Source organism: Scatophagus argus, chromosome 10, assembly GCF_020382885.2.
Source record: "Scatophagus argus isolate fScaArg1 chromosome 10, fScaArg1.pri, whole genome shotgun sequence".
Classification (NCBI taxonomy): domain Eukaryota; kingdom Metazoa; phylum Chordata; class Actinopteri; family Scatophagidae; genus Scatophagus; species Scatophagus argus.
This window is the reverse complement of record NC_058502.1, coordinates 6835266-6852436: the sequence shown is the minus strand read 5'-3', so window position 1 is coordinate 6852436 and position 17171 is coordinate 6835266. Positions and strand designations below refer to the sequence as shown.

At 42.0% G+C, this 17171-nt stretch overlaps 2 protein-coding genes across 3 annotated transcripts in view; one reads left to right on the top strand and one right to left on the bottom strand.

Annotated features, from left to right (window-relative positions):
- Positions 1-9195, top strand: part of map3k21 (mitogen-activated protein kinase kinase kinase 21) — a 23618-nt gene extending 14423 nt beyond the window's left edge. Inside the window, exons 5-10 of the mRNA XM_046401842.1 lie at positions 1665-1905; positions 2440-2562; positions 4315-4465; positions 4837-4931; positions 5121-5945; positions 6040-9195. Coding sequence (XP_046257798.1) covers positions 1665-1905; positions 2440-2562; positions 4315-4465; positions 4837-4931; positions 5121-5945; positions 6040-6410 — 1806 coding nt within the window. The 3' untranslated portion in view covers positions 6411-9195. The remainder of the gene's footprint in view (positions 1-1664; positions 1906-2439; positions 2563-4314; positions 4466-4836; positions 4932-5120; positions 5946-6039) is intronic.
- Positions 9196-10275: 1080 nt separating this feature from the next.
- Positions 10276-16160, bottom strand: il22ra2 (interleukin 22 receptor, alpha 2). Of its 2 annotated transcripts, XM_046402787.1 has the most exons (8): positions 15513-16160; positions 14665-14727; positions 14523-14581; positions 13242-13371; positions 12539-12720; positions 12037-12179; positions 11309-11466; positions 10276-10858 (listed from the first exon to the last, which is right to left on the bottom strand). In XM_046402787.1, exons 3-7 carry the CDS (start codon positions 14569-14571, stop codon positions 11317-11319), a joined length of 654 nt encoding a protein of 217 aa, XP_046258743.1. In that variant the 5' UTR covers positions 14572-14581; positions 14665-14727; positions 15513-16160; the 3' UTR covers positions 10276-10858; positions 11309-11316. The 2 variants fall into 2 exon arrangements, with proteins under 2 accessions (XP_046258743.1, XP_046258744.1); XM_046402788.1 differs by lacking the exon at positions 15513-16160 and having other exon boundaries at positions 14665-14981.
- Positions 16161-17171: the final 1011 nt, after the last annotated feature.

Sequence of the window (17171 nt, the reverse complement as noted above, 5' to 3'; positions counted from 1 at the left end):
ATGTTTTATTTCCTCATTAATTTCCTCTTTATCACATTGGAAACCTCATACAGTAAATGTAACATGCCTCTTATCCTTCTTGCATTATTGTCTGCTCTTCTTTTTTGTTTTTCCTTCGAGTGATGATACTTGCTTGGGGACGACTTTTATGGACTAAACAAGTTTAATTGGTTACTTTCAGTGGCCAAGCTACTCGCACGTTTAACAAAACAAATTCATTAATTCTGAGGTGCTTTAGCGTACTTCCCCTTGTTAAGACCTTAATCTGCTTCCTGTGTTAGTCTCCCAACGCTGGCTTAAGAGGAGGGTTAATTAGTGTTTGTAGAAACAGCAGGATCAGCACACAGAGCTGGGTCGACAAATGGTGAATGAATGACAGCTACTGTTGCTGTGTTAGGTTGAAGAGACTTAACTCATCCCTTCATATTAAAGTATTTTCTTTGTATTATGTAGTTAAATATTCTACCTGGATATGATCTATCACCCTGTTTTATATACTCAGCTGATATAATCTGTCCCGCCTCTCTCAAAAACCAACAAGGTTAACTTGGTGCGTAAATCTTTCATGAATCAAGAGAAGAAGAAATAATAATTTAGTTTGAAGTATTAGTGCACATTTTCCCATCACAAATTTTTTAAAGATTATTACATCAGCAGATTTCCTGTAAACATCTCGCAGTAATCTGTGTCTAGGTGGGTGGCTGAAGGGGCTTGACTGTAAAGCTGCTTTATGGAAGTCATCCAGTAAGGATTATTAATACTCAGCTGAGAGCAATTAAAGAGAAAAGAGAGGGAGTGAAGAAAGCGAAACAGTCTTGTCTCCTCCCAAGGCTTACTCTACGTAACACAGCCTGAAACAGCAGGCAGCAGTAATCTCCTGAAACCAACTTGTTACAGACTGAGTTATCTAATACACGACCAACACTAGTGCCCCTCTACCTGCAAGAGCTTTTCTCTTGTTATCAGGGAATTGTAAGATGTATTTCAACCCCTTTGTCTTTCTTCAGTGTGTTTTCCCTCCTGTCTTTAAAGAGAAAGGTGTCTGTACTCTAACATGTGGCGTCACCAGGTGTTGACATTCAGCTGAATACTAATCCAGAGAAGGTGATAAACACACTTTACATCTCCACAAGGGGCTTTCCTTTTAAACGGTGCCAATATGTTTGGCTTGTCTTTAAAGGAGTACTGCAGCGATTTAGCACCGCACTCCTATTTGCATCATCAGAATCATGATAGACAGAAAGGAGAAACAGTATCAAAGATCGACTCAGTACAGCCAGAACTGTTGTCTTTTTTTTAGTTCACACCTTTTACCCAATTTCCCCCAGGGATCAGTAATCTAGTTCTGATTCAGATTTTCTTCCTTGTCAAAACCTGGCAACTACATTACCCACAATGCAACTCAACAGCCTATGGTTTAAATAGGAGATGTAGCTGTGTTATGAAAGTAGCCACAAACAGAAATGAGGTGTAGACTACAGAAGTCTGGTAAGCTCTGTTCCTTTGTCATTTTCAAACCTCTGCCTGGCTGATGTAGATGTTCAGTTCCTGATGACATGAAGTGACGCACATCATCCTCAAGCAAAAAAAAAAAATGTCTCTGGCCCCGTCGACAGCTCAAATCTAACCATGTATGTATGTATGTCAATACTTTGTTCTTCCAGGAGCTGCGGTCCAGAGAAGAGGAGCTGACGCGGGCCGCCCTCCAGCAGAAGTCTCAGGAGGAGCTGCTGAAGCGTCGGGAGCAGCAGCTGGCAGAGCGGGAGATCAACGTGCTGGAGAGAGAGCTCAACATCCTCATTTTCCAGCTCAACAAAGACAAGCCCAATGTGAAGAAGAGGAAAGGCAAATTCAAACGTTCCCGCCTTAAACTGAAGGATGGAAACCGCATCAGCCTGCCCTCAGGTGAGGAAACAGACTGAGTGGATGTGTTTGTTTGCATGGTTTTCTAGTGTGAGTGGTGAAAAGAGCTAAACTGTACCTGTGTCTGTCCTTGAGGTGGAAATTACACGTGGTCACTGATGAAACGATGACTGCTGGGTCCCCTGCATGGCTTTCATAATGCTCTGTTGAGTTGGCAGTAATGTTGGCTGTGCTGCATCCCTTGTCAGAGGCTTGGTACAATGTGTAGCACTGTCTGACTGGTTGTGAAAGTCTGGGTGTCTTGTTTATATTCATTTCATTAAAAAGACGATGAAAACAGTAATAAACCTAAAATACTCATGGGAAAAGTGTAAAAGAAAAACCATTTCTTTCATTTTGGCCGTCAGATTTTCAGATATTTTTATCTGAATAAATGGCTGAGAAAACCTATCGATACTTAATCCTTAGCCTTGCCTTCATTTACAGGCTTTTGAGACAAAGTTAACTGACTTGAAAACATCATGATAATGGTGACAAGTAATCCACCTGTCCATATGTGCATGTTCCATTTTGCAGACTTCCAGCATAAGATCACCGTGCAGGCGTCGCCCTCCATGGACAAGAGGCGGAGCCTCCATAGCACCACCTCCTCCCCTCCCAGCAGCCCCACACTCATCCCCCGGCTACGAGCCATTCAACGTAAGTTCACTGTTTGTTTTCCATTGATTGTTTCCTCCATCTCTGTGCCAGTATTCTTGTGCTTCTTGACCTGGATTGAGTCAAGTCTGCTCATTCGAAAAAATAAAGTCCCTGTGGAGAAATCGCATCATCTCTGAGAATTCGGGATCCGGGAACACAGGGACAAAGTCATTCACAATTACGAGAGCCGTGTGAACAAAAGCTCCAGAGCCACAAGCAGTCAGCCAGTTGTTTGAACAGTTTGATAATGTTGTTATTTTCGCACCAATGCCCTTGCAATAACTGTGATGAATTCCTCTTGAGCACTTCATGGAAAAGCCTGATATTCAGACTGAGGGCGCAGATTGTCGCACACAGTCACTGTATTTGTTTTGATTAGCCCTAATGGATAAATGTATTGATCTGGACGGCAAGGGGTTAATTAGATGGCTTCTCTGCGATGCAGGTGGCATAGAAAAGACACATTACTCTTTTTCAGTATGAACCCAACTGTCCCAGATTTATTTTTGTCTTAACAGACCATATCAGTTACATGCATACAAGAATGATATTTATTCTTCAGTGGAAATAGTTGTTTTTACAGCCTGGGCATAGAAAAACAGAAACGTACAGATATACACAAAAAGTGAAATATGCACTCGATTAGAATGGCAGAACGAAGAAAATTCTCGTTAAAGAAAGTCTTTGTCCCTTCTCAAGGTTCAGTGTTAAATGTTTCACAGCAGGTTCGAACCAAGAACACGTCAGCCACAACACTCGTGTCATAGCGCTGCAACGCACTCACTGTTGGTGGTTGGTGAGAGGTAACATGTATGTTTCTCTCCTCAGTGACGTCCCATATGCAGAGGGACAGTTTGCATGTTTACCAACAGGATGTTGATCTGACCAGCGAGCTCACAGCCTGCTGTGGGCTCAGCAGGAAAGGCAAGCTATTGGCTGCCCACTCACAGCGTGGGTGTGGTGGACTCTGTGGCTAACGGCACCAGGCGCTGCATGCGATGTTTGGCTAACTTTGACAAGCGAAAGGGTTTGATGCCTAACAGCTTCCCGTCAGTGGGGATTGTTTGTGCTGACTGGCAAGGTTTTCCTGACATGTGGATTATAACAAAACTTTGGTGTTTGCTGCTGGCTAAAACTGTTTCACAGGTACTCAACTTAACCTGAAAATCAAACGAGCAAGTGATGAGATTTGTGCCACAGACATGGGCCAGTCTTCCTTTCTTTTGTTTTTGAACTTATCTTATATTGCATAGCTTGAATTGAATATTTCCAAAACTTCCTGGTTATGGGAATTTTGGCACAAGTCTGTTGCCCTGACATCTTTGGTGGATCTTCCCTCACACCTCCATAATAACTTCAAAATTACTAACACACACGAATAGGAAGCTTTTATAACAAGGACTTCTGGGGTTTTGGTTTTTGCTTTCTGGCTGTTTGATTTTATATTTTCTAATACCAAACATTTAAATTGTCAGTCTGAATATTCCTGACTTCAACTCCATTATCACTGTAATTAAAGGCATATAACCATCCAGTATAGAATGACCTAAAAATTAGTTATGTGGTTATTTAGACTTTTTAGCAGCTAAGGGGAGAGACAACATAAAATAATACCATCCATGAAAGATTGCTCCCAGGGTTTTACAGGTGGCTTAATACCTTTAGTAATCCTACTAACTAACTATCTACACCAGTCAGCTTGCTGCAGGTGTTGGGAGCCTGTGGTAACACTTTTTCTCGGTGTGTTAACAGTGACTCAAGACGAGAGCAACCGTACATGGGGCCGCAGCACCCCCTTCAGGCCGGAGGAGTTTGATGATGTGAAAAAGGGGATCAAGAAGAAAGGAAGGACCTGGGGCCCCAGTTCAGTGCAGAGCAAAGAAAGGCCTGCTGCTGCAGAGAGGTAGAGTTTATACACTCACACACACATTGTACACAGTTGGCTAATTCTAGATATTTCTCTGTTCACATGGCTGTCTGAATGATCCCAGAGCGGATCATAAAACAGCTGCTTTTTCGGGACGAGGATGTCACTGACAACATCTGCTCAAAGCGAGATTCTGACAAACTGGCTTACAAAAAAAACTTTAAAAATCTACGTAAGCTTTGTTGCATGGTCGATCATATTTACTAGATGATAGTAGCTTAAAGATGCCAGGTGCCTCAGTGCATTTCACAAGAACAAAGAGTGAAAATGTAGTTTCATAAATTATATTTTGTTGTTGTTGTCGTCATTGTCTATTTACACTGTCATTTCTTGTCTGTGGTTTTCAGAGTACGTCCTCTGTCAGATGGCAGTAACCCCTGGTCCACCAGCCTGGTCAAGTCCCAAAAGTCTGTCCCTCTGGCTGCCCTGTTCGCTGAACAATGTGAGTTAAAAAAATCCATAGTGATGCTGTGCATTTTTTTTCTCTTTTATCTTCTGTATTTGTTTGCTACTTGAGTAAGAAGTCTTGCCAAACATTTTAAAATCTAAGGGAAGAGGAAAAGGGGCTTTTTGGAGATGGTTGGTCCAACGGTCATTTGATTATAATTTTATAATTTTCCTGTGTTTTCAGCGGGTGTTGGGAAAGACGAGGCGTTTTCCCAGGAATGTCCTGACAGCAGCTCCAAGCCAAAGCAGCTCAAGTTCCCCAACCAGGTGTACATCGATCTACCTCTGTGGAGGGAGGAGCAGCAGCCTCAGAGCCCCGCTGGGCACTGTGGGCCAGGAGACGCCGGGGTAGGAGGTCAGGGTGGCCCAACGGAGACCACAGACGACCCCTACACCACCACATCCACCTCGTCCACCTCCACCACCCCACAGCTCACACCCACCAACAGCCTGAAGCGGACGTCGGCTCGCCGCAAGACTGACTCTGTGCTGTATGGCTGCGGCTCGCTGCTGGCTTCAGTCGTGCTCGGTTATGACATTAGGGAGGCTCTCAAAAACTCAGCCCCTGGGGAAGATTGCGAGCCCCAGCGTGAGGAGAAAGAGAAGAAGAAGAAGGAGGGCCTGTTTCAGCGTGCGACCCGATTCCGTCGCAGCACCTCACCGCCGAGCGGTCGCTCCCGCAAAGACGAGACATCGTCAAACCACACCTCCACCCAACCTGTCAATCTCCTCTCCATGTCAGCCATTATGGAATGCAACTCCACCAAGTGTCTCTTACAGTCTGAGGCTGAGGTGTCAGAGTCCAACCCTGGGAAGGTTGAGCTTGTGGCTGTCAATCATCACACAGAACCAACCAGACCCCGCCCATCATCTTCTGCTGAAGGCCAGAGTAACAAGACTGCAGCCAGCACACAGACACCAGTGCAAACCCAAAGCCAGCCACCAGAGCAGAGCAACCACAACACGGGGACACGTCTACGCAGGAAGAAGTACACCACCAACCACAATAGTGAGTAACACGAAAGGGGGGTAAGGGAAGTAAGCATGTGTCCGCAGTCTAAAATAAAAAGAGGGTAAAATGTGTCTCCTCCATCTGTTTCCAGCAAATGGCCCACCTGCTCTTCCTCCTCCATCCTCACAAAAGAAGCAGGAGAAAGAGAAGGATGTAGCATCAGAGAAGCCCTCAGGTGGGGAGGCCTTTTCCAGGCCACGACCGGTGTCGTTCCGGGCCAAACCCCACGCCTGGGCCCTTCTGCGAGGACGCAACAAGAGCTACTCCCTGGGCCACTATTCCGGAGAGAAGACGGCACAAAACCTAAACGTGGTGCTGTCTTCGGAGGTGGGGATGGGTTGCTCCCTGCTGGACATGGACACAGAGGGCCAGAAACGAGACTGCACCGTGCCGCTCTGCCGCATTCAGAGTTCTCCGGCGCGGCCCTCCGTCTTTGAGCTGGAGAAAGAGTTCCTCTCTTGAAAGGTCTTGAAAAGCAATCTGCTGTGGTCATAGTTTATCCAGTACAACAATCTAGAGTGTTGCAGATGATACAGACAGAATTTTTGGCCTAAAACTCCTGGAGGGTTTAGAACCAGGCTGCCTTTTTTTTGTTAAAGTTCTATAACATAGAACCCAGCTGTCTCTCAGCTCTAGAACATAGTGATGTCAGTGTTCTAGAGCGTAACTAAGTCTGAGAAGACATCCGTGTCACAGGAGTTCTACAACGTGCACCCTCGTCAGATCGGTCTTTCTCCGTGTGAGGCCTTGCACCCTGCCTTGTCTCGTTGTAGAACACACACACACACTCACACTCACACACACCGTTCTGAAACACCTGAGCAGAACATTCCAGAGCTGGATCAGCAGCTCGTCGTCTCATCCCTCGGTGCTCGATTGCCATCTTTGTTTGCTCGTCTCTTTCTCTGTTCTCCCCCTCTTTCTCCCTGTGTTTCCCCTCTTCCTTCCTCATTCTGTCGGTGCAGCTAAACGTTGACCGCTGCTGCAGCTTTCGCAACACAGTACCCTCACCTTTTTATTTATATATATATTTTTATAGGTAATTTAATATGAAGAGACTTGACGTTACCTTAGCGACCAGCAGGACATACATTCCGTGTCAGTTTCAAAGTTGTGCGATCACGCTTTTTAGATTTTTTGTTTTTGTTTTTTTTTTTTGACTTGATAATCATGCATGCATGTACCCTTAAAATGTTGAACAAAAAAAAATAATTATGCCTTGTTTGTAAATATTTCTTTCTTTTCATTATCAGCCTTACGCTGGAAGTCGTTTTGTATTGCATATACGTATACGGTTCAATGACTGTGTTTTTAAAAGTCAGTACAGTTTGTGTTCTGGGATGGGTTACATACTGGATCACAGCGGGGATGCAAGTGTGTTTCCTCCCAGAATGCAATGAAGATTTTAGAGCAGCAGGTAGAAAAACACTGGAGGTCCTACAGAGGAAAAAAAAAAAAAGTCTTTTCTCTTAAAAGTTGGATCAAATTTTAATTGACCATCGTGATCATGTGTCACTAATATGGATTTTTCTAAGAGTATTTATAGAAGTTGGGTTCTTTTGTTTATTTGTTTTTGTTCTATACTCAGCACAGTGCAACAGAGTGAGGAAACACTTCAGCCACGCATGTTCACGTGAGGAAAGTCTGCCCCAAATTAATGAATTTATAATCTAATCCTGTTGATGACAGCTTGATTGGCTGGAAGTGTAATTACACACCATAATTTCAGATTTCAGCCCGAGAGTGGCCACACAGGAGACTTTTAGACTCTATATAGAACATTGAGTGCACAAAATGGAAATACTACCTGTGGTGTAAAGCAGGTAGACGCTGTGCCTGCCTTTCTGACTGTGTCTTATTCCTGTCCTCATTTTTTTTTATTACCATGTGCACACATTTTTTGTAATTTATGCAAACAAATTCCTCTTTTTTTAGCTTCAGTTTCAACCTTAACTTGATTACTTTGCATCTCAGATTTCACCCACATTGCTGTCATATACCTAATCGTGCTGTTACGTTTATTTGGTTTGACATTTAGTTGAGTTGTATACTTTATTTTAAAGCAGATGGTTTCCCCATGTAGCCCTGGGTTTTCATTTCATCAAGCTCTCAGGAAGGTCTGGAGACAACCTTTCTTTCCATAACCTAAAGGCCTCCTCGGGATTAACTAAAGGTTCACTGTCCTGACTTTTCTTCTGTAAGATTTCCAGTATGGAGGCCTGACTATGCAGGACAAAAAACTTCTTCCGAGGTCACTCTCAGGCGCTCTGTCTGTACGTTAAACAAGTTAACTATTAATTGTCGAGTGACGATGATATTCCCTCGACCTTTTATCACTGTTTTACCTCACTCTGTTTTTGAGAAGTTCATTAGAAAACATGTCCCGCTTTTGAAAGGACAAAACAAGGGCTCATTTACAGCAAGAATGGTGTAAATATACGGTAATTGTGATACCTGATGTGAATATCACTGTGGCATCTTAGGATGATTTAGAATGTGAAGTTTCCCATGTCCTGTATTTTATGACCACTGTCAAACCAACGCTGTAAAGGCCTTACATATCATAAAGCTGTTAAAGGTATAGTTTACAAGCCAAGATGGATGGATTGGATTTACCTTCTTTTTATGACTTAAGGGTAATCTGTAAATACTACAATGCACTGGTACAGTACATTCCCCTTAAAATATTCTGTTTGAAGTCTGCGGTTTGTCGTCCACAGTCACAGAACTTTGTTAACATGAAAGTTTTGGTGTTTTAAGGTTCTAAATGAACATTCCACTACATTTGACAAGCTGCAGCAAGAATATTTGTGATGCTAGTTATCAGTATGGTGCGTTAAGGCGTCTGGCTTTGGGACCAAATTTAACTCTACCAGCACTAAGGCCTCCCTGTCTTCAGGACCAAAACCAGTGAATGAACTAGCTGCTAGTGAGGAGTTCTTACAAAGAAAAGTGCTCTGTATGAAAGCTTCACAAACAACCTGGAAGGCACAGCGTGGTGCTGTTTCTGACAGGCCCATCACCTTCTGATCAAATAACAAGACTGTCTGACAACTGCAACACTGAATGTGTCAGATTTACCTTGGAGTACATCTGTTTCAGTGAATGTTTTGGGGTTTTTTTTTTGTTGTTTTGTTTTGTTTGTTTGTTTTATTTTGTTATCATTACAGTATTGGTGATTTCACGCCTGATTGATCAAAAGTATCAAGTTTATCAACATTTTGAATAAAGTCGAAATCAAGACTAATGTTGCCTTTTTGCTCATTTGGCAGAATTATTTAATGCTAGTTTTTAATTCCTAAATTTTAGGCAATGGTGTGAAAAGCGTTAAGATTATTGTTTAAAGTAAAAGTAGCAATACCACAATATGAAAATACTCCATCACAAGTTACTGCTTTCAGATTCCTACCCGAGAGAAAGTATGATGAGCAAAATGTAATATATTCTGTTTTTAAAGGTTAAGTCTAGTGACATTATAGATTTTTTCCTAACGTTGGCAAATCCAGTGAAAAGACCTTTGTACTTGGCAACATGTGGCTTCATAATGATACCCCTCGCCTCACGCAGAGCCGGGGTCCACTCCGACCTTCTGAAAGGCAGTTTTTCCTCGCCACTGTCGCCAAGTACTTATGTTGGGTCTTCTCTGCATTAAAGACTGAAATAAAGAGTATGAGATTATGGTCTAGACCTTTTTTTGGCACTTTTACCGTATATATGTGGCCATACTGGGTCTATATTGGATCTCCAGGTTTGGAGTTGAATGTTGAACTAGTTATAAGCAGCTCCATCTTTTATATTTCGAGCGTCAGCAGACTGAGAGACAGAATTAACGGGGGTAAACTCTCTGAGGCTTTTATTTGTTAACATGACACATGCAGTAAGTACATTTGGCACAATATATTGTCACAGTTGTTCATCTGAAGACTGTCTGCTCAGTAGTTCACCGCAAACCTCCCATGACAATTTTTATTCCACTTTCACAAAGTGTGTCAGCTACATTTGATCGTGTGTGTATGGCTGAAAAAAAGTTTTACAAAATCTGCACATATGAAAAATTGCACTTTGGTCACATACCCACACACACTTTGTCAGACCTCTAAGACTGAATCATGAGTGTTGACTAATTAAAACCCAATTGTAGCATAACTGATGTCACTTAGCTCTAAATAGACAATGTAGTCAATAGCCTCTCATTTATTATCATTCCAAAGATTTTTAATTTTAAATTTAATTAAAAGGAAATTTGGAGGAAAAATTGGCACCAGTCACATTAATTAAATCTCCACATGGGACTGCAGTCTGCAGACATTAAATGAAAGTTTGGTGATTTTTTTTTTTTTTTTTTTTTTTTTTTTTTACTCTGTTCACAGTAAACAAACAAAAAGTTAAGACAAGAAATTCCCATAATAAATCCCATAATAAAAGAAAAAGCTCATCCAGGTATGTTAGCGTTTCTGTCTGTGTGATTCACTGACGTCTTATCACGTGACTTCTGGTTAAAGAATTCCTGTTCATTTCACTGTGTTCATTGTAGTGAGTCTCAAGTGAAAGTTCAAAAATGAGCAGCAAAACAAATCAAAATTGAACTCAGCAGCTTTTCACTGCGTCACAGTCCTAATCTGCACTCGGAGTTTGCTCAGTGACTCTCAAAAAGGTCAAAAAGTGGACCTCGAGTTAAGTTTTTGCAAACTTCGATTTCCAATTAACAATTTTTTAAATGCTCTTCTTTAGTGCAAGAGGCTGAAAGAATTCAAAAATGTAGCTACGCGTCAGATCCTTAAGGCTTTTAATCATAAAGTGCGTCATTAGCACAAACGTTTATGGCTGCAGTTGTCGAGGTAGCGATGGATAATTAGAGCTGAACTGATGAAAAGTTTGGTCAGTCAATGCATCGTGTCAGTGGAGTTCGTCTACAGCAAAGAGAGTGGAAACAAAAGAGACAAGGAGAAGAGGAAAGGGAGAGACAAAATTAATGATCGCAAACGGAATAACTGCAGGATGATATGATGACTGTTTTACACACAGATCTAAAAATAGTAAAAAAAAAAGGAAGGGTGGGGTGAGCGGAGGTAATTACACTCATTGTGGAGAAACTCATGTTCTCCTCCTGGAGTTTCATTTTCCCTCCCTCTTTCACTGCCTCAGGAGATTGTTCAAGTGACATGTGATACCTGACTTCTCGCTTAGTTATCTTTTGATACAGCCGAGAGGTCACCTTTCACTCACTAACGATGCTGTCCATTCGGTCCGTGTGCTCCACACACACACACACACACACACACACACACACACACACACACACACACACACACATAAGCACTTTCAAAGCAAAAGACATTGCCAGGTGTGTGCGTTCATACCTGTGGGATCAGGGCAAAGCGACACATTTCAGCGAGCTGCGAGCGCTGCTCCTGGCCTGGAGGGGCATCACGGTCTGGGCTTGGAGGCAGTATTTGTCCTTGTGTTTCAGCTCTTTGAGAGTCAGCTTGTTGAAACAGCAGTCCATCTCAAACACCTCCTGAAGAGGAGAGGAAAGGACAGACTGTCAGTTGTACCCTCAGGAAATGTTCTCTTTTGGTTGTGCAGGTGAAATAGTCTTTAGACTGACAGCAAGTTGAGCCTTAAAGGTGAAATTATGTCTTCACATTGTTCTTGTTCTTCTCTTTCCGTTTAATTTTGTTCTCGTTTTTCGTGTTCTTCTGCTCTTTCTCTTCCGTCTCCTCACCCTCTTCTTCTTCTTCCTCTATTTTCTAACAATAGTACTGACATTTTAGATGCAATATGTTTGGATTGTTCATAAGGGAGTGTTGATGCTAAAAAAAAGTTCAGAATTTCCTCTGGAAATTTTCTTGAAAGAAAACTGATTGTCCACCAAACTGACTGACACTCTTTTACACTCGGTTGGATTAAAAATGCAGGGATTCAAAGATTATTGCAGGTTTTTTATCTATCACATGTTCATACAATATGTGCATTAACGTGCAGTATGTTCTTGAGACTAATGTGCAATAAATAATAATAATAACTGGAACAACAGTACACATATGAAATGTAAGAAAGATGAAGGATTGTGTGTGTGTGCGTGTACCTCGTCTCCACTGGTGTGTCTGAGGTAGATCTTGTACTGCAGACTGCTGTGCATCTTCCGGACGAGCAGTTTGGGGGGCTTCACGCGGACCACAATGCCTTGCGCTGTGACGTTCAGCCTCAGTGCCGGAGGGCTGATTGTCGCTGCAGATGTGATTATCTTGTTTAGTTGGTTTTTCAGTGTGTTGTTTTTTTTCCAGGCACAGTGACGAACCACAAAATCAAAGCCATGAAAGAATGAAAGTAGAACAAAACAAAAAAAAAGACAGGAAGAGGATTTTGGGGCGGGTAAATTAAACTTCTCAAATTAAAAAGTTGCTCATTGTGTAGGTCTTAAAACAGTTTAATTCTGTTACCTCCCCTTGAGTCCCAGTAGTCCTAAATAAAGAAGCAGTTTAAGTGTCTGTCTTCTATTTTTGTGTTCTTCCTTGTGTTGTTTGGAGAAGCGAACAGGCAGAGCAGAGAGGATGTAGCCGATAAGGAGGAGTTAAGTATACACTCACTGTCCCAGCGTGGGCTGAATCTCGCGGAGAGAGCCCAGGCCGATTTGCGGGAGGGCAGGGCGGAGGCGAGCACTCGGGCGTAGTACCACTCTCTGGGTTCAGAGGTCACGCCGCTGAGGTCACAGTGGTGCTTCTGGATCCCCTGGCAGCCGTCCACGTCCGACCACTGAGGCTCTCCGTAGCTGAGGACGGGACACAGAGGAAATCAGGTGTGTTTCACTCTGTGCAGTATGGATCATAGTTTCTCACTGGCAGCGGTGAGAGAAGTACTCAGATGTTTTATTGAAGTGAAGGCACCACACGCACCACAGTGTAGTAAAAAAAAGTTGTCATTTATCTTATGCTACACATCTGAATTTGCAAAGAAACCAGAGATAACTGAACTGTTGTGTAGCAGAAGTAGCAGAAAATGGAAATTTTATTAAATTCATTGAAGTACAAGCACCTCAAAATAGTATTTAAGTGAGCACAGTGTGTTTGAGCAGTAAATACACTTTGTTACTGGTTACTGATCCACAATGCGGCACCTTTTAACCACTGAATTTCAAAACTTTTCCTCTTACTGGGGTGAGATTATTCTTTAAACTGAAATGATATCACACCACAAGTAGATTTTAAGTTAAAGTCAAATTTAAAAATAAATTTAAAAGACTCAGCAGTCCTGTGTGTGTGTGTGTGTGTGTGTGTGTGTGTGATGTCTCACATCTTCCACTGGACGTAGTACTGCAGCGAGGTGCCGTTGGGGGGTGGAGCCCACCACAGGATGTTTTTATAGTCCACAGAGTCAAACCTCACCTGGGTGGGTGGAGCCAGCATCATCTGGTCTACGGAGGCTGTTGTTGATTACAGAGCAGTTTATGAGTAGATAAGAGCGTCAGTTACATAAAAATGGAGTGGAAGCCATTAAAACTGTGGAAAAAAGGCTTACAGCCAGTTAAATGAAGTAAATATACATCTAGTGACAGCTCAGGATTTATGAATCAGAATCAGAATTCCTTTATTTATCCCCGAGGGGAAATTCTTTTCTGTACAGACATTGCACTTGCAGTTTTCCCGACCAAGAAAGAAAGTGAAAGATATAAAATATGATAAACAAGATGAGTATGAATCTAAAAATACAGGTATTTACATGTGTACATATATACATTGTATATACAAAAGTATGTGTGTCCGTCACGCTATAATATACACCCAAATACAGCAGCATAACAGCAGCATACTGTACATAACAACGGTCAGTCACAGCTGATGTGGATTACGTCACATAGCTTCTATATGGTCTCTGAATTTATACAAATAATTCAGTGTTTGGTTGGACAGAAGAGATTTATTAAAGGAAAATGAACGGCGCTCATTTATCTTTAAAACAAAGTCAAAGTGGATCAGATCTCAGAAAAAAGCCTGAGACCCCCACATTGCAGCCTCATCAGTGTGTGCTTTTATTCCTGAAAACACCTGGCATGGAGTTCACTTCCTAAGTGGCTTCATTCTTAGCTTAAGCTTTCCTGTTTTGTTGGCGATTCATATTCATTCACATCAGAAGAACAGAATGATTTAGACTTAAGCAAATAAGTGTGTGACTGACGATATCTAACACGTTGTAATTCATTTTATTTTCTGCTGAATCAAGTCCTGTTCAGTTGCTTTTCATGCTGTTCTGTCACCTTTTACTGTATTTTATCTTTAAACGTAGTGTAACACAACACAACATAAGGTTTTGGTAAATAACAAGAATATAATACTCGTAATATTAGTTAGTTTGTTTTTATTACAGACAACTAAATTTAAAGTAATACCCACAAATGTCAGCTGAGTGTTGTTTTAAACACAACACGGTGATTTTCAGAGATCTGAGAGAAAATATGAAGATTTAAGTTGCTGTTGGACAGAACTAAAGCGGACTTTGAAAATCAGATTGGTCAGATAATAGCAGCCTGTTTAGTATAAAAAAAAGAAGTATACGGTTTAATATTTAAGAGTTTACCTTGCACTGTGACGCCCAGCAACACGGCTCCAAGCAGCAGGCGGCTCATGTCGTTGATGCTGTTGGTAGACAACAAAACGGTCAGCAAACAGCGAGCCACAGCGGACTGATGCTGCAGACAACCACGCCACCTTTAACATACCATCAACTTCCCCTTTTCGCTCACGTGATGCGACGCATTCAGGGCACTTCTGAGACAACATGACTGGACAACGAGAGAGTTACATGGTTTGTGAAATTCACACGTGACAGGTTTCATTACACGACACTCACAGATCACTTTTACTAATGTTCCAGCTAGGTCATACCATAAACATCAAACAATGATGCATTCACTGACTGTACAGTAAAAATAAACACTACAGTCAGTCTTGTTTTTTATCATGTGGAGACGGTTTAGGAGTGTTACAGCTGAATGAGTTTTGTTTGTCTTGCTCAGCTTTTTTTGACTTCAGCCAAGCATTAAATGTGCTATTTTTTGAACCTATTTTTTTCATTTAACAACTTCTTTATATGTAAGTAACATAAACAGAATCTATTTTTAATGTATTTCGTCTGGAGGTAGATGTTTTGTTTTTTTTTTTTGCTGGGTATGTTCACTAATACATTAGTTGCTTATGGTCCCATTGGTCCCATGTTGCTTCCATTTTTTTTTGACTTTTGTTAGAATCTCATCAAATGTTTCCCAAATACACATTTAAAGGTCCAAGATGTTTGTACTTATAATATTAATATTTTTAATATTTAATATTTCAGATTATTTAATTTTTGACTTTTTAAACATCCACAGAAAATAGCTTAATAGCCCTTTGTTTGTCTTTTGATCAATAATTACAACACCATGTATTACTGGAACAAGTGATAACTATCTGCTGTCCAAACATTTTACTGGAAACATTATGAGTTCACCGTGACAGTGCAACAAGAAGATATTAACAGGTGTGTGCGTGTGTGTGTGTGTGAAAGAAAGGAGAAGGGTTGATATCTTACCAAGCGTGCTTGTTTTCACTCTATGATTCCCCTGCATGTTAATTATTAATTACTCTGCTGAAAAAAAACAAAACAAATACAGATTATGCAAGTTAAAATGAATATTTTACATTATTACAGCTGCAGTGTACTTTGTCAAGAGTGCAAGGGATTTTTAACCCAATGCTTCAACTTTTAGCAGATTTATTTCTATTCTTGTCTATCATGTTAATTAGTGTTTTGTTTATTAGTGTTTTTTTTAAGACTTTTTGTAAGTCTACAACAACTTTAGGCTGCATTAGTAGCCTTGTCATGTTTTAAGGAGACAATACAACTTCAGTGACAATTTAAGTGTGCAGAAAAGTCTCAAATATGTAATTCTGCATAATGATTACTTTTACTTTTGGTACTTTGTACATTCTCTTGCTAATACTTTTGTACTTCTACTGAAGTGAAAATTTAGTAAATGCATGACTTTTACTTTACTTGACTTTACTTTTTTTTTTTTTTACATCGTGGTATTACAACTTTCATTCAAGTACAAGATCTCAGTACTTCCGCTACTGAAAGTGGGCTCATGATAGGAAAGATAAAGTCACTGTTAAAATGGTAAAGCAATAGATGGATGTTTGAATAATACAGAGTAATAGACTCCTGGGAACTGCCACCTTAATGTGGTGGAGGGGTTTGAGCACCTGAATGATCCTAGGGGCTATGTTGTCAGGGGCTTAAAGCCCCTGGTAGGGTTTCCCAAGGCAAACAAGTCCTAGGTGACAGGTCTGACTAAGAGCGGTTCAAAAGCCTCTAATGAACAACATCACAACAAGGACACATATGTCGCTCAGAATGCCGTTCTGCAGCCCGAGCAGTTGTGGAAGCAAAAACTCGGCACTGGGAGGAGTGTCCGGCGCCTCAGGAGGGGGAAGCAGTGCCCTACTGATACTGTTTACACTGGAAGCGGGGAGCTGCCGACTTCGACTGGGGACATTGTTGGACGGTGGAAGGAATACTTCGAGGAGTTCCTCAATCCTGGTGACGTGCCTTCCATCATGGAAGCAGAGGCCGGGAACTCAGAGAGTGATCACTCATTACCCAAGCTGAAGTCACCGAGGTAGTTGGGAAGCTCCTCAGTGGCAGATCCCCGGGAGTGGATGAGATCCATCCTGGGTACCCTAAGGCTCTGGATGTTATGGGGCTGTCTTGTCTGACACGACTCCGCAACATCACATGGCAGTCAGGGACAGTGCCCTTGGACTGCCAGACTGGGGTGGTGGTTCCTCTTTTTAAGAAGGGGGACCATAGGGTGTGCTCCAACTACAGAGGGATCACACTGCTCAGCCTCCCTGGGAAAGTCTATTCCAGTGTACTGGAGAGGAGAATTCGACTGATAGCCGAACCTCAGATCCAGGAGGAACAATGCGTTTTTTTCCCTGGTCGTGGAACACTGGACCAGTTCCACAGGGTGCTTGAGGGTTCATGAAAGTTTGCCCAATCGGTCCACATGTGCTTTGTGGACCAGGAAAAGGCATTCGACCGAGTTCCTCGCAGCATCCTGTGGGAGGTTCTCCAGGAGTATGGGGTCCAGGGTAAACAGTGCCAACAGCAAGTCAGACCTGTTCCCAGAGGAGCCAGTTGAGGTGGCTCGTGCATCTGTTTTGGATGCCCCCTGGACCCCTAGCA

Excerpts from the sequence above, each read along its gene's own strand:
- il22ra2 (XM_046402787.1), bottom strand. The coding sequence starts at position 14,571 with ATGAGCCGCCTGCTGCTTGGAGCCGTGTTGCTGGGCGTCACAGTGCAA. Across the intron at positions 13,372-14,522 it reads GCTGGGCGTCACAGTGCAAG|CCTCCGTAGACCAGATGATG; the intron begins GTAAACTCTTAA and ends AATCAACAACAG. Across the intron at positions 12,721-13,241 it reads TACTACGTCCAGTGGAAGAT|CTACGGAGAGCCTCAGTGGT; the intron begins GTGAGACATCAC and ends TCCCGTCCTCAG.